Consider the following 18,866-nt stretch of genomic DNA (forward strand, 5'->3'; position numbering starts at 1 on the left):
CTGCAAATCTTGGTGACCCAGGCAACCATTAGCTGTGACTGGGATTCAAACCCCACAGCCTCCCAATCCAAAGTCAATGCCATTACCCACTGAGCTATTTGGCTGAATGTGTTGATCAGGGACTCTCCACACTCACTCACATAAACGCACACAGACAGGTTCACAGCCCCTTCATGTCAGTGGTCTTGAAATCTTACTTTGTAATTCAGTCCTGCATTTGGAGGATGAAAGCAACAGTAGTATAAATGAACCTGCAGTCTTTGTTTTATTTTTTATTTAAAAAACAAAACAAAAACTTTGATAGAATCTATCAACATTTCTTTTTACAACTACACATTAATAATGGCCAACATTTGCGAAGATGATGCTGAGAATGATGGTGAACACCTTGTGCACCTGTAGAGTGATGATGTGAATGTGCAGAATAATATGCTGCTGATGAGGGCCAGTTGCATGCTGGGGTGTATGGAGAGTATACCCTTCCTTTTAAAAGCCAGGCATAGAATTTAGAGAGGAAGAGAGGAGGGAAGGGAACAAGACCATGAAAGTAAATTATTACTGCTGGCTGATACACAGTTTGATTATCAGACATATTTTTACATTCTCAGAAACACCACCCCCCTGTCTGAAAGCTGCACTCCTGCATTAGGGTGGACAAAAATGGATTTACAGACCAGGCAACTGGTAGGGACTTCATATAAGGATGTCAGATGGGGAGACATTTTAAACAGTCATGTGCAGCCGTTTACACTTTTGCTTATATTATATATTATGACAATGAATGTAGCCAAGTAAAATGAGCATTTGCATGGGCTCTTAACATTATTGGTTCAGGAGATAAGGATCATGAAAATGATTATACAGTAAAGGTGAAGGAACTTGGAAGTCATGGTGATATGATGAGGATGACACAGTGAAGTGATGCTGCTGTTGCTTAGTGGGATGATGATGATGAGAGCTGCTCGTGCTCAGGTGCTGGGAGTGGCACGGATGATAATACTGGTGGTGACTCCACGTGGCCTCGCTTGTACCGGTGGTGGGAGTGTCCGCGAGGAGGGTAGAGCCGCTGCTGCTGCTGCTGCTGCCTGCCTGCTCGCGCTCAGCCAGTTAGATATTTTTAATTCAGAGCTGACACTGTGCGCGAGAGCGGGACGCTGACGAGCCGCCGGACACGAGGAGGACGAACAAGTCTTTACCTTGTTTTATATTGTGTTGTATTTTCGCTCCGTGTCGCTTCCCCCCAGTCATGTCAGTTCGCCGGGCCGGTGTGTTGCTCCTGTGCGCGGTGCTGTCGGTGAGTCGCGGCCGCAGGAGTTCACCGGAGCAGGAGGATGTTCAGGAGAAAATCAACAGCGCCAGATGCACGTCCAGGTGCCTCACCCTGCACATGACGCAGCTAACCGCCGCCTTCAGACACCTCCAGGTACTGGCTACCGTTTTATTTAGCAACCTTAGGTCAAATTAAGTTGTGACCCCCCTCTGACTGCGGCCACCATGGCCACCGGTGTAAACAAAATTAATATACAGTCATAAACCGCTGTTTCGTCTTAGTTCGACACTTACTTTGACATTTACATGACTCTCAGAGGTGGAAAACAGTCTAAATTCACCTGGAAACCTTTATTTAAAGTGATGTATTTTTGCCTGTGTTGACAACTAAGTGCAGTTTTATCATTCTTGATCAATACTATGTGGCCTGTTTAATAATTTGACGGATATAATAGCTTTTACGTCCACAACAGCCACCCCCTTCACTGCTATGAGTTTACAGGAGAATACTGGAGGGTGAAATTAAAAGTGAAAATGTGGGAGCATCTTGAATCAATCAAGTGCAGTCAGTTGTCAAATAGGTAAATAAAAGTTAAAAATGACTTTCTCACAATACACTGACATAATGAGCTCACAGCTGTGTTTGCAAGTTGAGCAGCATATGCACAACTGGCTGAATCTGCACCCAATTATGCATGTAAACATCGGCATTATCACTAAGATTAAAGCTAAATGGTGTCATTAAACTTAATTAAAAAACAGTTAATGCTCTTTATTTGGATTGGCTTTAAAAAGAAAGGGGGGAAAAAAGAAAAGCCACAGCTGATATATAAGGTAAAGGTAAAGGTACTTTATTAGTCACATATACAGCTAGTACAGTGAAATTCTTTCTCTGCATTTAACCCATCCCTGAGGAGCAGTGGGCAGCCGCGGTGCAGCGCCCGGGGACCAACTCCAGATTATGAGCCAGTGCCTTTGGTCAGGGGCACTGACTGGAGGATTAACCTAGCCGACATATTTTTAGTGGTGGGGGAAACCGGAGCACCCGGAGGAAACCCACGCAGACACGGGGAGAACATGCAAACTCCACACAGAAAGGCCCTGGGCGGCCCGGGATTCGAACCCAGGACCTTCTTGCTCTTGCTCTTTACACCTCCACCCCATCAAAAATTTAGTTTTGTCACTCCTGTCAAGAAGTGTGTTGCTTTCTGGAGAAATGTGGTATGTAGTAATTCAAATTTATAGTTTTCAGCCAAAACCTTTTAGAAAATCTCTCTGTGCTTTTCGTTTTAACTCAAAAGGGCGTTTATGCATGCACAACACAGCAAATAATGGTCACTCAGTATCATGTTAGGCAGCTATATCAGCTTAGAGGTGTTATGCACTGTTTACAGTGGAGCTACTTATTGCTTAAATTATCAATCAGATGAAACTTTGTGATCTGGATTTAAGCAGTGTGTTGTTTCCAATGTGGTTTTCATCAGGAGGTTTTTGGACACGTTCTGTTTTGATGTTGCTCAGACTGAGGTAGCCCTGGGTTCGTACTCAGATGGGCAAAAGGTAGGCTGGAAAAAAAGAAGAAGAAAAGTTGGGTTTGCTGGTTTGTAAGAGTTGCCAAAATTGCTCATCTCAGTGAAATCGCTGGCCCACGTACTGTGGCCTTTGTAGTGAGGAATGTGAGATTAACGGGGACATTAGGACGTTACCAAGTTCGAAAAGCCACTTACTTTAACGGCTTCAACATGTGCATGCTGTGTAGTGGGTGGGAAAGTCATTAACCACAGAGTTCAGCCCCAATGGCTCTGAGGTGTGTAGAAGAAAGTGTGTGTGTGCATGCTGTGTGTGTGTGTTTGGGTTTGCATATGTTCATGTATAAAATAAAGGTTTGGTCTGGTCCTCGTCCATCCAGAGTAGACCCCTGTCACCTGTGCATTGGGTAATGAGCGTGGCCCCTGGATGACTTCCTAGCAGTGAGATGTGTGTGTGTGTGTGTGTGTGTGTGCGTGCGTGCGTGCGTGCGTGCGTGTGTGTGTGTGTGTGTGTGTGTGTGTGTGTGGTTTCTGGAGTGGAGGTGTGAGAAAGGGAACATTTGGTTTAAACTTTATGAAGTGGAGTGCAGTAGTCAGATGTTGAGCATCAAACAGCAGCGATCTAAATGAAACCAACTGAGTGGGAGGTAGCAAACAGGCCAGAGATTATTTTTTTTCACTTGGGTTTCATTTTGAAAAGTTGAAATGTTTCATTACAATCAGTTATCACATGTTAATTTCAGTCTTCTGTTAGACTATCGGTATGAATCTACTTTTCAATGTTAAGAAAACATCCCAGTTTCACCCACCTTCGTGCAAAACACAGTTAAATATCCATCTCATGTTTAATGCTACACATTCCCTCCTGAGCTCAAACTTAGAGTTGCCCTTTGCTTTTTGTTTTGATAATTCCACTTACTTTCCAACATGTAAATGTGACTGGTTTAAGAACGTTTTTGAGATTGTCAACATTTTAAAACAAGGCCAAATAAAAATGAATCTTCAGCACAGGAGTTGTTGACTTATGAGAACTCTTGAAATTTGTAATTTTCTCTTGGTCAATCCACAGGAATCATGAGGGTTGATCATCTGTTTTGCTGCTGAAATGATTAATCAACTACTCAGTTAGTCAGTTATTTAATCCCTCTGTCAAGCATCACTTGTTCATTCCAGTGTCTCTGATTTCATTTCAACATTTTCTCAGTTTTATGCCACTGTGAAGTGAAACCATTTGGATTTTTGGTCTTTGGGATCTGGAAAACTGTGAAGATTAAGTGATTTTCATATTCTTTTTGAGGTGACAAAATTAATTAATTTAGAACTTATAATCAGCAGATTGATCAATAATTAAGATAGCTGCTAATTACAAAAAACATTCCACATTGGCTTGTTGTATCCTCTCAAATATGAGAATGTCCTTCTGGACAAAACTAACAATTTAAAGACATGTTCTTACATTTGTTGTACTGTTTTGTGAAGCTTTATTTAGTTAATGATTAATTATGGGACCAAAAAGTATTATTATATTATTAATCAATGATATAATAGTAAACAATCTTCGCTTTAAGACGTGGGAGAAATAGAAGCTAGCATTGACTTAATTACCGAGTGGCAGGATGGTGACGAACAGGAAAAGATGGTGTTGATGTGTGACTCATAAACTCATTTAAGGATATAAAGTAGGTACTGAAAATGTTGTGTGTTGTGCCAAAGTGAAAGGAGCCTCTAAACTCTGAGCAAACAAGGAAACAAGTTTCCTCTCGGCCACATCCTGGGGAACAGCATCGTCCTCTGAACTTATAATAGGACAGTGTCGAGAGTCACAGTATGATTGATGGCTGGTAGAGAGCGTGTGTGTGTCAGAGCGTTCATTCATTTAGAGAACGTAATGTTTAAAAGAAGAAGGAAAAAACATTTGATAACAGCTCCAGTAAACGTAACATCAGTAAAGACAGAAAGAGCTTTACTCATCCTGCTCTGTCACCACACTCGGAGACAAACACACACACACACACACACACACACATTACTTCCTCTGGCTTCATGTGGGTGAACCCTGTGTTTTTGGCTCTTTCTCTCCCAGTGTGTGTGCGGCTAGTGTGTAGCCACTAGAATGTGAGTCACCAGTTTTCTATTTACACCTCTCTCTTTCTGCTGCGTCTCTGGGTTTTCCACTACTTTCCCTTGTATGGTGTAATAGCGTAATTATAGATCTTTGTATGTGTGTGTGTGTGTGTGTGTGTGTGTGTGCACTTGAGCATATATATGTTGGTATGTTGTCATATTCCTAAATTCCTCTTTGATGTAAACTCCTAAAAATAAGGAGGAAATTCCAGCCTCCGCCTGCTGCAAGAGCTGGATCTTTTTGCACATACGTAGTAGATCAGATTAGACGGCGCGTCTTAAACACTCACAGGTCTGTGGTGCTGATGAGCGGTTGGTTAGCGGTACGAGCCAAGGCTGAGGGCCAGCGCGAGGCTGAATAAGCCGCCTGTGCATTCATGTTTATGTGTGTGTGTGTGTGTGTGTGTCCCAGTTGCTCTGCGGTAGGTAACTCTAATCAGCCCAGAGGTCGGTCAGCCAACTAGTCACGCTCTGAAAAAGACCAGAGACAATGGTCAGGTCAGGTTGCACGGAGACAGACGGGGAGGTAAAGGCAGGTAGACAGACGTGGCCAAGCACAAAGGCGATGGAGAGACGGGTCAGCGGGCAGGTAGACGCGCAGACAAATTGATACGCTGGTGAAAAAGTGGACTGCTATATGAAGCCAGACAGGTGACAGCAGGAGACAGAGGCTTGTTTTGATTCGCCACCGGAGATAAAAACCTGGAGCTTTTGTGCCCGCTCTGTCATTTGATCAGTAGAACCGGGGGACAGACGGACGGCGATCAAGTTGTGGATTCTCTCCTGAAACCAGGACAAGAAATTCCAAGACAGTAAATCACAGCTGGGATGTCACGGCATTGAGAGGCCTTTTGTTCTTTCAGCAACAGAAAGAGAGACGGGACAGAGAGAAAGAGAGAGAGGCAGTTTTTTTTTTTACCACATCAAAACTGTGACGGCCACATTATATCTGATACTTCAGCAATTAAACCCATCCCTCCTCTCGCTGCTGACAGTTTCCCCTCAGCTGAATCGTATTTGCTTTCTTGCCGAGAGGGTAGTTGAGAAGATTGATACCACTCTCATGTCTGTAAATATGAAGCCATGCAACAAGGAGACAGTTAGCTTAGCTTCAAGCCTGGAAACATGAGGGAAGTAGTCAGTCAACCTCTGCTAGAAGAGGACAGTCTCACCAAAATCTGTGTGTTTTGTATGGAGTCAAAGGATAAGACACAACATGTTAATAAATGAACTTTACAGGTGTTTTTAAGGGGATAGTTCAACATTTTGGCAAATTGGCTCATTGCCATAACCTCTATAGTTTTAGCAGTAGGTTTGTTACCTTTAATTGTTGGTGCAAGCTATTTTTAGAACGGTAGAGCAGAGCCACGAGCTGCTCAGAGCTACGCTACTGAGGCTAATGGGATTTCTTGGTTTCCCTCATCAAATACACAATCCAACAACTCCAAAACGCTCTGGTGGACAAGTTGTGACCTGCACATTCACCACAATATGAGATAATAACAGAACGTTACGAGACAGAGTTGTTTTAGAGGTAAATTCATGCAAAACAGCTGATGCGCATTCCTGTCAGGGCCAGGGGCAGTTTTTCTCTGCATTTGCCACAAACAATTAAAGGTAACGAACCTACTGCTATGATTATAGGGATTATGGCAATGGGCCAATTTGCCAAAAATGTTGAACTATCTTTCAGTCATGCTAGCAGTTCGTCCCTGTTTCCAGTCTGTGCTGTGCTATGTTAGCTGTCTGCCAGGGTCAGTGGTTAGATAAATCATCTCATCTACCTGGATGAGTAAAAATGTTGAAAGTGAAGAAGAGTGATTCCAGAAACGTTGAATTTTTTCCATTAACTAGTTGAACGTTTGAAGCGTTTCAGTCATTTTCATTCAGTTTCATTGTTGTTTCATTGCTGCTGGAAGTGAAGGTAAACAGACGGACAGAGGCCGATGTTGCAGTTGGATGAGGCAAAGTTCAGCACCGTGTAACAACCACTTTGTTGGGACGCTTGTTGTTTACAGGATGTGGAGCACCACAAACACTTAACGTTGACACACGTGCACAGAAACACACACACATAGGGACACACAAAGACTAATTAGGAGCTTCTGTCGGGAATGTTTAGACCTCAACACGGGCTTTTTGGGAAGAGAGTTATATTGTGTTGAGTCAAAGTTAGTCATGATACACATGATCACACAGACGACACATAGGCTACACACACACACACGCACGCATACACACACACAAGCACACACCGTAGCTGTTTGCTTCTGGTCATCTGGGGATGATTAGCAGAGTTAATGCCTCGTGTTAAATAGACTTTCTACTGTGCCTCACCGCAAACACTGACCACAACACACACACACAGACACACACACTCTTAACACGCACTCTCTCCTACTCTCCCTCTCACATACATTCACTTTTTATCGCTGCATCTGGCAGAAGTGTGATTTATATCTCTCTCTCTTTCAAACACTGAAGGGTGTGTGCAGCTGTGCGCTTGCATGTTTGACCATTTCTGTGTGTACGTGTGTTTCTGTGTGTGTGTGTACGTGTGTGTGTGTTTGTGACTCAGGCTCTTTCCTGCTGTTGCATCCACTGATACCAGAATGTTATTCTTTAACAGTGATTACTGTGGACTCAGCAGCCATCGGAGCCATGTGGAAGTCCTTTAGTGCAAGTGTTTCTTACTCCGTTGGTCGGCTCAGTTGCTGATGGGTCTCTGGTGTCTCAGGCTCAGACAAATTTCTCTCTTGGATCCAGGATAGAAAAAAGAAGAAAAAAAACAACTTTAAGACCCTGTGTTTTTAGTGTTGGTACAAAATCCAGCCATGTGGAAATCCATCATTAAAAATGAAAGGAGAGTTTTGCATGATTTTATTCTGAGTTGTATATCAAGAAGTGGATTGAAGTGAAGTTCCTGATATTTTTTCATGCACGCTGTCCTCTGAGCATTGCTGTGAGGATTCCTGTTCATTCTTAAGTACACAAAAGCCTTTGGGCTACATGGGTTTAGGACAGAGTTTTGTAAGTAAATGCATCATATATAACGATCTCAGTTCAGAGCCACAATAAACACAGCTGTGGATTTCAGAGTGAAAATACACTATTTAAAGTTCCCATCAGTGAAATAGCCCTGAAAGCTAAGATGACAGGCAGCAGTCACCAGAGCTTATTCCATCCTGTTTCACAACTGGTATCCACCGTCTCCTCCCTGCACGAAGTAACAAATATTTATTTCCATCTTTCACCTTCTTTCGTCCGTGTCCCTCTGCTCTTTTCAACTTCCTCTCTCCCTCTCGTCTTTCCTCTCAGTCTCCCACATCCAACTTCTTCTCTCCCTCTGTCTTCAGCTCCTCTCTTTCCCCCCCCCCCACCCCCCGACTTTTTCAACATGTGCAGCTGTTTTGCCGCAGACAGACTCGCACACATACTCCGAGACCCTACGAAACCCCACTTTGACCACCGTTTAATAGCCATACGGCACACAGGCCCGTCTAAACTGCCTTGATTGGCTCTGACAGCAAATATGTCCCATGAAATCGACTTGGGATAAGTGTGCGTGTGTGTCTGCGTGTGTGTACATCCAGTTACTGAAGAGGAGTGACAGGGCAGGGGATGTTATGGTGAGGATGACAGAAAAAAGAAAGAGAGCATAAAAAAGATAAAGAGAGGATGAAGATGTGAGGCCAGCGGGGGGGAAAGACGTTTTATATCTCCTCTGTGAAAAATCTGGAGACGTTTAACCGGCCTCCACATGATTCTCAGTGCTTCGACTGGACCGTCTACAGTTTATCATCATCTCATCCTGTCATTTTCACAGGAGCTGGCATCAGTGTGGAGAGAACTGAGAGACAGAGCGAGAGAGAGAGACAGAGAGCGTGAGTGTGCTAATGACAGACAGAGAGGGTGACAGGGTGACCAAAGGAAGCTAATCTGGATGAGCAGGAGCACGAGGAGGAAGAGGGAATGTAAACTCTGTGTGTGTGTTTGGATCGTCTTCCTGCTTTTCTTTATCCCTGTGTGTCCTCCAGCAGAGAGGCAGATGACGACTGGTTGAATAAATCATCCCGCTGCTGTTGCGCAAACTTAAAATTCACTAATTTAACTGATTCTGATCGAGCATCCAGGAGCAGGACTGAGCAGACCGATGCTGCCAATAATGTCAAACATCACGACACTGGAAGCCTTGGATGCATATTATTTAACAAACATAATGAGGGTTGTGATTTAGATTTGATTAGGATTAATGTGGAAACAATTAAGAGCCAAACAGATTTTGGGGTCAGTACAATGACCTCACCTCATTGTAATACATCATTACAATCAGGTCAATCAGAAGGGCAATCAATGATGACCTAACTAAACATTTGTTTATTCAGGTTTTATTCTTCCTCCACTGGTTTAACTGCGGGACTGCAGATGGAAATTAGCTTTAGAGCTAAATCTGGCATATTTACATATTGTATGTTCATGAATATGCAGAGTCCCGTTACAAATAAACAAATAAATTAAATCAACTTCTGGATTTATCATTGTGTCCTACTGTTCAGCAGTCAAACATGGAGAAAGTTATATATTCAGAGGCAGTTGTTTACTTGTTGTTAACCACAATGTTAGTCAACCAGATCACAATGTATCTGTAAGATTTTTATCTTTACTCTTTATAATTTGTCTTAAATCTGTTAGTCCCTGGTTTTATGAGGAAGAGAAAACCCTACACACAGTCAGTTAAAGTTAAGTTTAGATTTTATACTATCCAGAAAAGCATTTCACCTATAAAAGTTTTTACTCCATGTGAAAGTACGGGAGAATAGAAGTGTATCTGGTGAGGCCGGGTATTTGCGTTTGGTGGATATTCAACTATTTACAACTGTTCAAAAAGAATCAGCAGAAGGAGAGAGTGACTACTACTAAAAAAGTTTATATGTATGAGAGAGTTAAGAACCTCCATTTGTCTGTCGACTATAAAGCCAATTACTGTGGCAAATGGGATCTCTATGCACATGGGTGGCGTTTAAAGACGAGAGGAAAAGAGAGAAAAGGCAGCAGACGGTGTTTCTGTCTCTGCTGTGATACCATGGCACCCGTTCTTCCACCTCTCTGCACACCTCTTCCTCGTTCCCTGCATCCCTCCCCACAGACTTGTTACTCATCTATTCATCAGGGCTTTAACCATTACTTTAATCCTGCACTGTCTGCTTTCTTCCTCTTCTCTCTCTCATCTTTCTGTCGCCTTAGCATTATCCCTTTTAACAGCTAGCACAGATTACTGTTAAGCCAAGGGCGTCCACCCCATCAATACTCATTTAGTCTTAAAGGCACACTGGCACCGCCAAGAAATACCCTTTTTATTTCTCTCAAAATCATGCCCAACAATCTTTTCCCTGACGGAGTCGACTCTGAGCAAAAAATTTTTATGGCCTCCGGATTTTGGTTCCACTTCTCTGAATATGAGCCACTTCTTGTTGCTTCCAACAGCTGGACGACCAAAGCGGTATTAGAGTAGCTAGCTGCAGCAGTGGACATGGACGGACAAGGGGTGAGAGTATGAGAGGAATGAGGCAAACAAGATTTTTTTGGAGAACTTGGAGCTCTGACCATTTTCACACATACCATATACTCAGTGGGCAATCTGTGCAGAAAGCAGGCATGACTGATAGTATGTCGGTTAATTTTTTGTCCTCTCTTTGCAAACACTGGTAAAAAAAAAAAAAAGAAGAAGTAACAGTGGAAGCTTCACTAAGAGACACCATCCTACATCAAAGTCCAGTTTAGCTGCAGCTCATTCACCAGAAAACAGTCAATTTGCATCTGTTTTGAATGTGAAGACTCAAAGAATCAATTCAGCATCTTCTGTACCGTGAAAGCCCTTAACCCCTAATCTCTAACCTTTAACCGCTGCACTGTTACCCCGACTCTAACCCCTTCACCTCCTTCATACCAGAAGCACAAAGACTGCTTAAAAGAGGAGAAGCCCTCAAAAAGTGTGTCTGTGGAAAGAGATGAGGCTGGTTCAGGCTAAATACAGCTCACTCAGGAGAGGGTTTAGGAGTCGTTAAGAAGGCTTATCTCACGCACACGCACATGCACACACGCACGCACATGCACTCCCATAAGGGCGCACACACACGACAACAGACAGATGCACAAATGCACACCCACAAGTGTCCTAATAGTTGTTTTGATGTCGGATGATGGCGTCATGATTGTGCTGATGATGACAAAATATTTCAAAGGGAAAAGCAGCTCTGTTGTCACCAGCAACAGACAACCAATGCAAGTTGTAAAACACTCTCATGGTATTCATCTTATCGTAAAATGATTCAAAATTCCATAAAAACTATTAAATCACAATGATCCGGGCATTGTAAATTGAACATTTACCATACAAACTACAGATGTTACCTCAAACTTTTGGCAATTCAGTTGTGATGGGCATTTTTCACAATTTTGCCATTTTACGTATGAAATTAAAAAAAAATACAGATAAAAAAATGGGTTAGGGTTAACACGTTTTTTATTTTTGTTGACCAGGTTGACAACTTAGGATCTAAAACATTTTAAAATATGTTATAGGTCTGTGTTGTCTTCTCTGTTGAATAACAAGTATTTACAATTAGTATAAATTTGAGAAGAGACTTGGGGGATTGATGTTGGGTCAGTTCATCTGTATTTCTGTCTCTGTGGTCGTGATGACGTCTCACTCTGTCACGGTGGTTATAACACCCATGTTTACCGGTGGTCCTGACTCACTTAGCACTAGCTGTACACACAGATACACACACACACATATGTGCACGTCGCCTACACACATGAACACACACATAAAAATATATCTCTCCAAGTGACGTGGTCTCTGTCTGGCTCAGCAACCCCAAAAACACACTGCGTTAAGTCATCGGAGGGTAAATGAGTAAACAAGAGAAAAGTTGAGCGTGCATCTGACTGCATGACGGCTCGTGTCTGGTTATGTCATTTGGTCAGTGACCTTTTTATTAACAATATTTTGCTTCCTGTCTCCCTGGAAGTTACTGTGAATTTGTCTGTGAAAGATTTATTTCTGTGTATGTGTGTGAATCCTCATCCTCTCTCTCTTTCCCTCTCTCTTCCAGAGTGACCAAGTTCTGGTTTGGTGTGAGAACCACAGGCGCTGCGCTCAGGTAAACACCCACACACACACACACACACACACACACACACATTGGTGTTGCAGAATTGGGCAATTTCTCAAATCCACACAAAAACAGGGCTAAGATCAACTCTTGACTTTATTAGGACTGGATTTCTGCTCAGATGAACTTTCTTTACCTTAATTAAACAGCTCGTAATAGGTGGAAGGCCCTCTGCCTCCTAGCCACCTAACGCAGTGTTTCCCATACATTCATTTATTCGTGGCGGCCCGCCACAAAAAAATTATGTCCGCTACGAATAGACTTTTCGGCCTTCGCAATATCGTTCCATTCATTCATCTCCGCATAGCGCTCTTTCTCCGTTATTGGCGTGACACACACACAGAGAAGCGTGCATGCATGACAGCAGTGTGCGGTAAAAGCGAAACTCATACAGTCCGACCCCCCCGCCCCGTCGGCGTCTCTTGGCCGTAAACCAACCTTGCAAGACCAGGGCCTCCAACTCGGTGTCCCAGATCTCGTCTTGCGAGCAACATGGACACAAACACACCCGGTAATCTGTAATATCTTGTTAACGTTACCCACCTTGGTAGACATCGCTCCATGGATTGCCCTCTCGCCGGCTTCCTTTAAAACACATGCACATGGCCGGCGGGGAGAGAGGAGGGTTAGCAGTATGCACTCAAAACTGTAGGGGGAGCTCAGTAGATTTAAAAAAAAAGCAATCAAAACAGCGAAAAAGCGACTTGCATATAATAGTTACCCTGTAACATTGATACAAAGACCCCTCCCCTCTCCAGTAATGCTATTGCAGCAGGTGATTTAATCAAATACCTAATCTAAATACCAAATTTACCACAAATTAATTCCAGCCAAAAAACAGCAATAAAAAAATCAAAAACATCTGCATGCGTGATGTGTGTTGCACTTAAAGCCTAACTGAAAGCTTAGATTAAAAATAATTGCTTCCAAGGACATAAGTGTGCAGGTGTTTTGATCCTTTCTAATGGATTCAGTCATTTAAATTTTGCGTCATACCCCCAGGTGTGGTTGTATTTTGGGCATCATCTAATGCGCTAGTATCATGTCTCTGCCTGGTCAGCATTATACCAAGGCATTAGGGAATGTGTTTCTGATTGGGTGACACATAACTAATTGTGTGACAGGACACCCCAAATATTTCTATTTAACAGTTTAAGTCTTTGCACAAGGTGTATTAAATGCAGCCAACCGTGGAAACAACAGTCTTCTGCTTTGTTCTACGTTACCAGATGACTGTCGCTGGTGTAATGGACCAAATGTGACTCAGAACAAACAGTTTGAGACAAAGAGAGAGAGTCAAAGAGACAAACTGAGACTCTCTCTCTCTCTCTCTCTGTCCCTTCACGTCTCTATAGATTCTTTAAACCCACCGCATGAGTCCTATAATAGCAAAGGTTGTGTTTTTAGTTAAAATAACGTCCTCCCCTATATCCCCATTATCCATCCACGTGGAGCAAAAATTAGCCCCTGTTTATTCACTTAACACTGCGTGCCAGGAGGCTGCAGTGTGTGTGTGTGTGTGTATATGCATGTGTTTGAATGTGTGTGTGTGTGCGTGCGCTAATTCATTGTTTGATTCAAAAGGAGTTTCCAAGAGTGAGTATTTTTAGCCGCCACTAGTCTGTCCACCCTGCAGCCGTCCCAGCTTGTCACAGCTCTCTGGACTTCGCTGTGGGTGTTTCACAGCGGTCGTCCCATCGCAGAGACACAGACACAGACAGTGGGTGGATGAGATAGAGGCTGTAGCTGCATCTTCACATTTTAATGCAAATTATCATGTCCATTGTGCACTGCTTTGAGGGAACATTAACTGAGTGTGGAAAAATCAAATTTTCGATCACAAAACAAAGCGAGATCGGAAATGCTCTCATGGACCAAATAACAAAAGAAATATGTGTCCACCGTGACCTTTTGCTCGCCGACTTTAACTCACTCTGTATTAATGAGGTCTTGAAAGATCCTGTCTGGTGTCTTATTGATGTGTTTTCTGAACTCTGTGTTCAGGTTCAGACCAATTTTAAAAGCCTGAACCCAGCTGGAAGCACACCTGAGCCATATTTTACTTTTCGCAACATTTCCAAGCCTCGCTACAAATTCACTTGACAGTCGGATAAAGGAAAAGGTAGAGACAGGGCAGAGCAAGAGCTTTTTTTTTCTTTCTTTTTCCTATATCGTGCGTATTTCAGTAGTGTGTAGTGTCTGTGTACATGCGTGTGTGTGTGTGTATGTGTATGTAATGGGGTTAGCAGGGGTTAATGTCAACAACAGCCAAGAGCATGCCCCCTCTCGCAAAAAGAAAAAAACAACCTCCCACCCACAGACCGTTGCAGGGGATACCACACTGAGCGAAACATCAGACATCAGCCATACTTAACCACCACCACCCCCCAAGTACCTCAAACAAAAAAACACAAACACACAGCTCCCTTGACCTTTTACCAAAATTATCTCGACCCTTTCTTTCCTTGTTTTCCTTCCTTTGTTTCTTCTCTAGATATTCAGAGCTCAACACAGAGTATGAGAATGGAAAATATTTTCTTGTTTAATACCATGTCTAAACTTTATTACCTTGGCTTTGTGTCTTGTTGCTGTATGTGTGAATAGCAGTGTGGCACTATTCTGTAACCCAGGTCCAACAAACAGTCTCTGAAGCGGGCCGGTGGGGGCTGACGCTGTGTAAACCACCATTTTCCTCTCAGACAGCCCGATATTGCACAGACGTGCACAGTGTCTCTTCTTGCCTGTTTGAATTGCGAAGTTATTAATTCTTACTTTTTTTTTTTTTTTACAGTCTGTTGAAAGTGGATACAGCCCAATTTGTAAAAGTCACCGCGGCAGGCCAACATAAATAAATTAGAACAGAAAAGCACATATCCCAGTCTTCAGCCATAATTGCCAAGATTAATCAAAATAATAAATTATACAGCAGAGGAAGTCCAGGGCTGTTTAATGCTCCCAAGGTGTGTATATTTGTTAACAGGATGTGTGGGAGATGTTTAGGGTTCACAATTTTTTTTATTGATTATGCACCTCGGGAACATTATACAGTCTGCACACACTCCCCTTTTTATTATTTTTTCATAGCGTAACAAAAATGTCCAGGTGTCTCCTCTGGTTTTGCTCTGCTCTGCACTTGGCCCAGTAGCATATTTGACATAAGACGGCGCAAGACAGATGAAAGACAGAGACAGACTGGGATACTTCAAGAAACATAAACACGAGCCAACGCTCTCTAATATTAAATGTTGTCTAATGAGGAGCCAGACCAGAACTATGCCTGAAACTGTCAAACTTTTGGTTTAAAACACACAAACAACCAATAACCTGACCACATGTTCATAGCCAGCTTTTATTAGTTGACAGTTTTTTAAATAATTGTTGCTTTGAGCATTTTTTTTAGCATGTAACACCACTTTATCTTATCTGAAGTATGAGATGGAGAGTCAGTGGGAAGGAAGTAGCAGAGAGTCCACTGGTCATTAGTTGCTGATCTGTTGGAGGAAAAACACTCCTCTGCACAGTGTGAATTTCAGACTTTTACTCATGGGAGCTACATTTTTCTTATGTTTATAAACCCAATTTTAGGGCTATTAGTTAGGCAAATCTAACTAAATGTGACTTGGTCTCAGCCTGCATTCTTCTGCAGGATCTCATAAAGCTCTTTGGCAGTGTAACATACTCAATAACGTCTGACAGAGATTTTTACTGAATAATTTGGGGACTCGTATTAGTTTTCCCTCAACTCCTTTTTAGGTCCTCATCCAACCTTGGAGCCGTACCGATGTAGGTTGTTCTCACTGAGCTTTTTTAATGTGTGTTACACAGTCAATCTGTCCTCTCACAGTTACACACCCACTCCCACAAAGTGGTACAATGTGAAACTAAGAGGGTGAATTAAATTTTCCCATGTCATTCGTTTCACTCGGGGAGCTTGAAACTCGCAGTGATTCATGATTTCGTGAAGAAACGAAGCAGGAAACTCAAACGTGTGGAAAAAATAGAGAAAACATAGAACAGGATGAGAGAGGGAAGGCAAGCATGAAATGAGACAAAGACGAGCAGTGTCCCGTCGACCGTGGTGCAGTATCTGTTCCTTTTGTTGCATCTGGACCCGTGGGTCTCTCTCTCTATTGAAGACGCACACATGTTGCCCCGTCACATGTGGTTTGTGTCACATCATCAGCAGCGGACTCTTCGTTCATGGAAACACACATGGGAGTTCAGTGAAACTACACTACAAGTCCTCGCTCAGTTCCTCCATCTGTCCATCTCCTCCTTTTATCTCCTCCTCTCCCTCACACGATCGCAGATCACACAAAACGCGCGGAGTGGACGCAGTAATGTGGACCAGGTGTGTGAGGCGGTGGGATGTCCACTAACAAACAGGTCTGATGCAGAACAAAGGAGCAGATCTACGAAGACGCTGTTACTCTTTTCTCTTCCTTGTTCTCTTTTTCATGGAGGTTGGATTAGAAGTTGGGATAGATCTGTGTCCTTGGCTTTTAATTGGTTCATATTTCACCATACTACGAGTAAGAAGGCTACTGAACATGTACCTTTCCTCTCGGTCGATACTCATCTCACTGTTCAATCTGCTGTTCATTAAGCAGTGCAACAATCAAATTAACAACTTATTATAGGTTGTTTAAGGTGTTGCATGGAGAGCATAGGAATAATCCTTGCTATATTGATCTGATCAGTTTCCCATCACTGATATAGCAAAGCAAATATCCTTACAGTACGTACCCAGCCATGTACTCCAGCTCCTACTGGGGCTTTACTATATTCAGTATATATTCAGATGTCAGATGTCCAGGTGGTTTCCCATACAAGCTATAAAGAAATTTTATTGCATTTATCTCATTCTTTCAATCTTTACTGAGAGTTTCAGGGTTGGGACACTGTGCAATAGTTTTTTGGCACTTTGGCCGTTTAGATTCTTCTCCATCATGCAATATCATCAGGGAGACGTTTCATAGGCCCCAAATTCATCCTGCAGCACGACATCGATCCCTCACATCCAGTACAGAGCCTCAGTCTCCTTGCAAGAATCCTCACTGTGGGACTAAAAGAAAAAGCAGTAACTTATCTGACTGTCATCTAGGTAGTGTACGATTACATGAGGAGACGGTGAGACGGCCTGAATCGATAGGTGAAGACACGAAACAGCCTATAATTCACTGTGTGAAAAGTGTCCTGAGGAACTGGTGCTGTGATTGATCAATTTACTTTGCAGAAAATGCAGAAAGAAGACAGAATCAATCAAAAAATATTCATGGCATCATTTTTTTTATCCTCGTTTTACTTTTAAAGACTGAAGCTTTTGCTCAGAAGAACTGAGTAAAGATCTGTCTCTGGGCTTCGTTCAACCTTCACCACAACAGTCAGCTGCAACGCCTACACAACTGCAGCGTGAACCAGTCCAACCTTGAACACATTCAACATCACACTTGCACTTATTATATAAGATATTTGAACCCGTTTAGTAGAAGCGGCAGCAACAACTCATTCTCATCCAAGAGTAGCATGACCTCAGACTGGAAGGTGCTGTCTCTCGTTTTGCTGCCTCTCACTTATGCAGAGGTGTTGGTTTCAACTGAAATGAACAATCATACTGTTGTGATTGAAATGCAGGAGGGACTATTAAAAGAGAGGAATCCATCGGAAAGAGTCTCCGTCATCAGGCACTCATCCCCACATGCCAGTCTGACGCCCTCTTCTCAATTTCCTCCATCTCAGTATCTCAGTTTTTATTGCTTAATTTGCTCGACCCAGCAGAACAGCTGCAAACAACAGCTTGCATATCTTCTACTGGCACCAATTTAAATTCTGCTTACTTTTCCCACAGTCATCTCCAGTCATTCTGCTGCTCAGGCTTGTCCAGTACTTTTAATGTGACGTCCGCTCCTGCCAGCGTGATCGTAATATTGTCAGAAATGCCAGCTCACCCTCCTCTGGCCGTTTAAAGGAATTAACTTTGGTTTGAGAAATCTGGTGTTTTTGAATATCGATCCTATAAGTGAAGTATTTTTATCACCACCTGCTGCCAGCACATCCATCTTTTCTTACTTCTTTCCTTTATCTGTCCAAATGGAGTAGTATAACTCCAGCGTCCTTTCGTAGCTGCAGTCTATGTTTTAAACATTTGGGAAGAGAAAGTTTTGGCAGGTTTTCACATGCGGTCCAAGAGGTGATGAAGTTAACCACTGAACTATATGGAGGCATTTGTCTTTTTGACTCTCTTGACCGTCTCTCTCTCTTTCCTCTCCTCTTCTCTCCATCCTCCAGCCTTTTCCTCTCCTCCCGCAAGCTGCCGACTTTAGTTAGCACCGGTTGTTTTACATGTTTTTCCAAAGGTCTGGCAAAAGTCTAACATGCTTTTCAAAGGGATTTTAGGAATTTGTTCCGCTACTTTTCACTCAAGTACCACAAAGCCTGAAGTGTGTGTGTGTGTGGGTGTGTGTGTTTGTGCACATATGCATGTGTGTGCATATTCAAAATATAGAGCATGAACACTTGTGCCCTCTGAAATACTCCGGAAAATCTCATTGGGCATATAAAAACGCAGCTGCATATTATCTCACTATATTATTGATAGATATAACGGTAATAGAGATATATCATTTCATACTAGTTTAAATATTGATGGGGAAGGTCAAGTCATTTCAGCCCATTATACATTTCTTCCTTCCATTGTACATAAAGTTAATGCAGGTATTAGATAAAATGTGATTGTGGCAATGTGATTTGCCATGTGATTACAGTA

General features: G+C 42.7%; 1 protein-coding gene across 1 annotated transcript in view; it reads left to right on the plus strand.

The window, feature by feature from the left end:
* The first annotated feature begins 1,050 nt into the window (after positions 1–1,050).
* anos1b (anosmin 1b) overlaps positions 1,051–18,866 on the plus strand; it is a 43,019-nt gene continuing 25,203 nt past the window's right edge. The window contains exons 1-2 of the mRNA XM_085774869.1: positions 1,051–1,423; positions 12,041–12,088. Coding sequence (XP_085630995.1) covers positions 1,247–1,423; positions 12,041–12,088 — 225 coding nt within the window. The 5' untranslated portion in view covers positions 1,051–1,246. The remainder of the gene's footprint in view (positions 1,424–12,040; positions 12,089–18,866) is intronic.

This window comes from Trachurus japonicus, chromosome 4 (assembly GCF_045865225.1).
Source record: "Trachurus japonicus isolate A0001 chromosome 4, Traja_1.0".
Classification (NCBI taxonomy): domain Eukaryota; kingdom Metazoa; phylum Chordata; class Actinopteri; order Carangiformes; family Carangidae; genus Trachurus; species Trachurus japonicus.